The sequence below is a fragment of the Vigna radiata genome, chromosome 5, assembly GCF_000741045.1.
Source record: "Vigna radiata var. radiata cultivar VC1973A chromosome 5, Vradiata_ver6, whole genome shotgun sequence".
In the NCBI taxonomy this organism is placed as follows: domain Eukaryota; kingdom Viridiplantae; phylum Streptophyta; class Magnoliopsida; order Fabales; family Fabaceae; genus Vigna; species Vigna radiata.
This window is the reverse complement of record NC_028355.1, coordinates 3,677,528-3,680,757: the sequence shown is the minus strand read 5'-3', so window position 1 is coordinate 3,680,757 and position 3,230 is coordinate 3,677,528. Positions and strand designations below refer to the sequence as shown.

The window sequence follows — 3,230 nt, the reverse complement described above, 5'->3', positions numbered from 1 at the left end:
TATTTAACTTTACAAAATATTATACTATAGTTAGATAGTAAATAAAATATCTCTAATCTTTTGTGAAAATTTTGACTATTAAAACTCATTGATGGTTCTTTCAATCTTATCTCTAAAATATGTTGAGTGTGGAGGAGAGTGATAATTACACCTTATAGTGAACTAACATAGCAAACCTCTCTCAAGAATTCATGAATTAGCAAAAACATATATACTTGTTCAATTCTAAGACCAAAAACTCTTTTATATTTACACTATTAAAAGAAAAGTATAGTACAAACATTCAAATGTGAAAAATAAATGAGATACTTTTGAGATCACATATAAGGTGAGAGATGACTATTTCATGAATATATATGAGAACAGCTTGAGGAAAAACATTTCTCATTCAAAAGATTTATAACAAAGTTAAGGAACAAACACTTTGTAGAACAAATATCTTTAAGGTTCATGATGTTCAATGAAGATTGAAATTCAAAAGACATGAAGATCATGGCTTAGAAAGTCATTATACAATAGGCAATTAAAAATATTTATATTATGCATTTGCATTCTTTGAGAGAGGATTCTCTTGATTTTTGGATTATAACTCGGATTCTTATCAAAGATTAACATCTTTGTAACGAATCTTTACTTGACTTATCAATCTGTTAGATTGTGACATTCTCGTCCTTGTCTTATTATCTATTCTTATTTAATTTATTTTTATTGTGCTTCTTGAGGATTGAAATTAAAAAACGATCATACTCTTTTCTGGATAAGATCGTATCATAAAAGCTTCACTAAAATAAATAGAAATAAACTTTAGTCACTTGCGAATACGGACTTTTAAGTGTGGATGAAAAGAGAATATAAAGTATGATTAATTGATTTCAGATTATAATTGAATATGTTTAAATACAAAAAATTTTTATGATATATATATTATATTGATAATAAGATAAGGAAACCATTGGTTTTAATGTAAAGCTTGAAAATGTTCAATTTAATTCCATATCAGAGTAGGACAATAACAAGACGTTAACAAATCCATATTCGGAAGAAGAGATTAGGAAGGTAGTATGAGAGTGTGATGACAACAAAAGTTTGAAACCAAATGGTTTTAACTTTAATTTTATTATGAATTTAACTTTAATTTTATTATGAATTTCTTGGAAATAATCAAAGGGGATATTCTAAATGTTGTTCATACCTTTTATAACTCGGGCAAGTAACCTAAAGGATGTAATGCATCTTTTATTGCACTTATACCTAAGCGTGAAATCCTCCAAGGTGTAGGTATTCAGAAGTCTTGCATTTAGAGATTTTCAAAAACGTTAAATTATGACACTGTGCATATTTCTTTATGCTATTTGAAAAGTTGATTCAATATAGTTCATACAACAGCTTATCCGATTTCTTATATTAAATTGTGAAAGAAAGTATTAAGTTTCCATAAGTCCATGAATGTGGAAAACTGTAGCAAAGAGGAAGAGGAATTTCATTGCACACTGTACAGAAAGTTGTAACCCTTTTCAAAAGGTTTAAAACTGGGGATCGACAACATATGATACAAAAAAGGAAGTTGTACACAACCAACCAACATGTTTATTTATGTTTTTCTATGCGACAAAAAAACAGCAGTTAAAACGAAGAAAAACATTTGGTGTACGATGATGTGTGATCCTATGGAGAAGCATGGTTGATGCGATTTGGCTTGAGCAATTTGATGATGGACATGACTGAAATAATGAGGAGGATAATGAAGCCAATGAAAGAGACAACAAGGGCAGCACCACTTCTGTTGCAATAGCTTTGAAATTTGTCACATATCTTATCCCATCTTGCATGTGAATTACCATTTTTTCCCAATTCTGACATGAATGTTGCTGCACCATCACCAGCTGATGCCAGAGCCATAGCCATCTTCACCAATGAACATGTATACTCGTGAAGATGATATGCCATAATTTAGTATTTCGATTTGTAAATGTGTATTTTAGAAAAGCTATTAATTGTATCAATTGTGCATCACATTAAGTAATTTTAAATTACATGATTATTATGGTCTATAGTTGGTTCAGTGAAAAATGTCTAAAAGTTATTAAATAAAGTAATTAAGTAAAACTATTACTAAAATAAATATTTTTTTTCAGTAAGGATATATAATATTGATTATTACAGTAAGAAGAAAAATATTTTTTATTATATTACAAAAATACCAATATATAAAGTTGATATAATAAAAAATATTGAATTAAATTTAAAAATTAAATTTAATAAAAATACAGTGACTACCATGTCTAATATGGCAATGAACAGAAGCCTGAGTCCTTTGTAGTCATATTGGGGTCCTAATACATCCATTGCTATCATCACCAAATTATGCAGACTTGCATTTGCATTTGCTACAACAAAGAACCTGCATCATCACCGATTATCTATCACCATAAATTAAACGTATTGTCGAAAAAAAATGGTATAATAATATAAAAAAAACAAGGTTTTTTTTAAATTACTATGATACTTTAAGAAGTTTATATCAAACATTATAAATTCGTCTTTGATAAATAAAAGTTTAAGAAACATACACAAAAGCCGGAGTTTGGTTAAACTTTGCAGCAAGAGTTGCTGTTATTGGAGTGGTACCAACGTTGGCAACTACGAAGCTTTTGGTCTGTTTGTTGAGAGCCATGACAATTGTTGCAGATGCAGTGGCCAAAAACGCAACCACTCTGAGAGACAAAACAACCCAATCCTTCTTCTTTGGCTTTGCCTCTGCAACTTCACTCAAAGCAACCTCAACTTTCTCTCCATTTTCTAAGGCCATTCTGTCAAAACTATATCTGCTGTGAAGGATATATCAGTGGCTAGGGTTATTATATAGATAGGGACAGTGAAATTGGTCAACCATATAATTTGTTAAGTCTAAGAAGCCATGTTAGGGTTCTTTCTGAGGATTTCTTGATTGGTGTAACCAACGCAGAACTTCAGGTGGTTGCTGGTTGGTGAAGAAATACTACTTTTACTTTCACTTTCTGGGAACTATTTTGCTTAATTTAACAAAGCTAATGCATTTTTCTATTCAAATATGATTCTTAGGTAAAGAAGGTTTTCCTACCACATCTTTTCTCAAATTGCAATACTATCATATACACAGTAAAAAAAATGATCGTCGTGATCTTCTGTTCTACCAGTTATTATGCGATGCTCAACATAGCGTTTATATTTTACTCACCAGACAATCTTTT

General features: G+C 30.0%; 1 protein-coding gene across 1 annotated transcript; it reads right to left on the bottom strand.

Moving 5' to 3' along the window:
• Positions 1-1,391: 1,391 nt before the first annotated feature.
• On the bottom strand, positions 1,392-2,815 carry LOC106761722 (CASP-like protein 1B1). Its single transcript, XM_014645292.2, has 3 exons — positions 2,571-2,815; positions 2,278-2,401; positions 1,392-1,905 (listed from the first exon to the last, which is right to left on the bottom strand). The coding sequence occupies exons 1-3, from the start codon at positions 2,807-2,809 to the stop codon at positions 1,666-1,668; spliced, it is 603 nt and encodes a 200-aa protein (XP_014500778.1). The 5' UTR covers positions 2,810-2,815; the 3' UTR covers positions 1,392-1,665.
• Between the last annotated feature and the right edge of the window lie 415 nt (positions 2,816-3,230).

Coding starts and splice junctions, on each gene's coding strand:
- LOC106761722 (XM_014645292.2), bottom strand. CDS start 2,809: ATGGCCTTAGAAAATGGAGAGAAAGTTGAGGTTGCTTTGAGTGAAGTT. Junction 2,402..2,570: donor AACCAAACTCCGGCTTTTGT/GTATGTTTCTTA, acceptor GTGATGATGCAG/GTTCTTTGTTGTAGCAAATG. Junction 1,906..2,277: donor TCATTGCCATATTAGACATG/GTAGTCACTGTA, acceptor TCATTGGTGAAG/ATGGCTATGGCTCTGGCATC.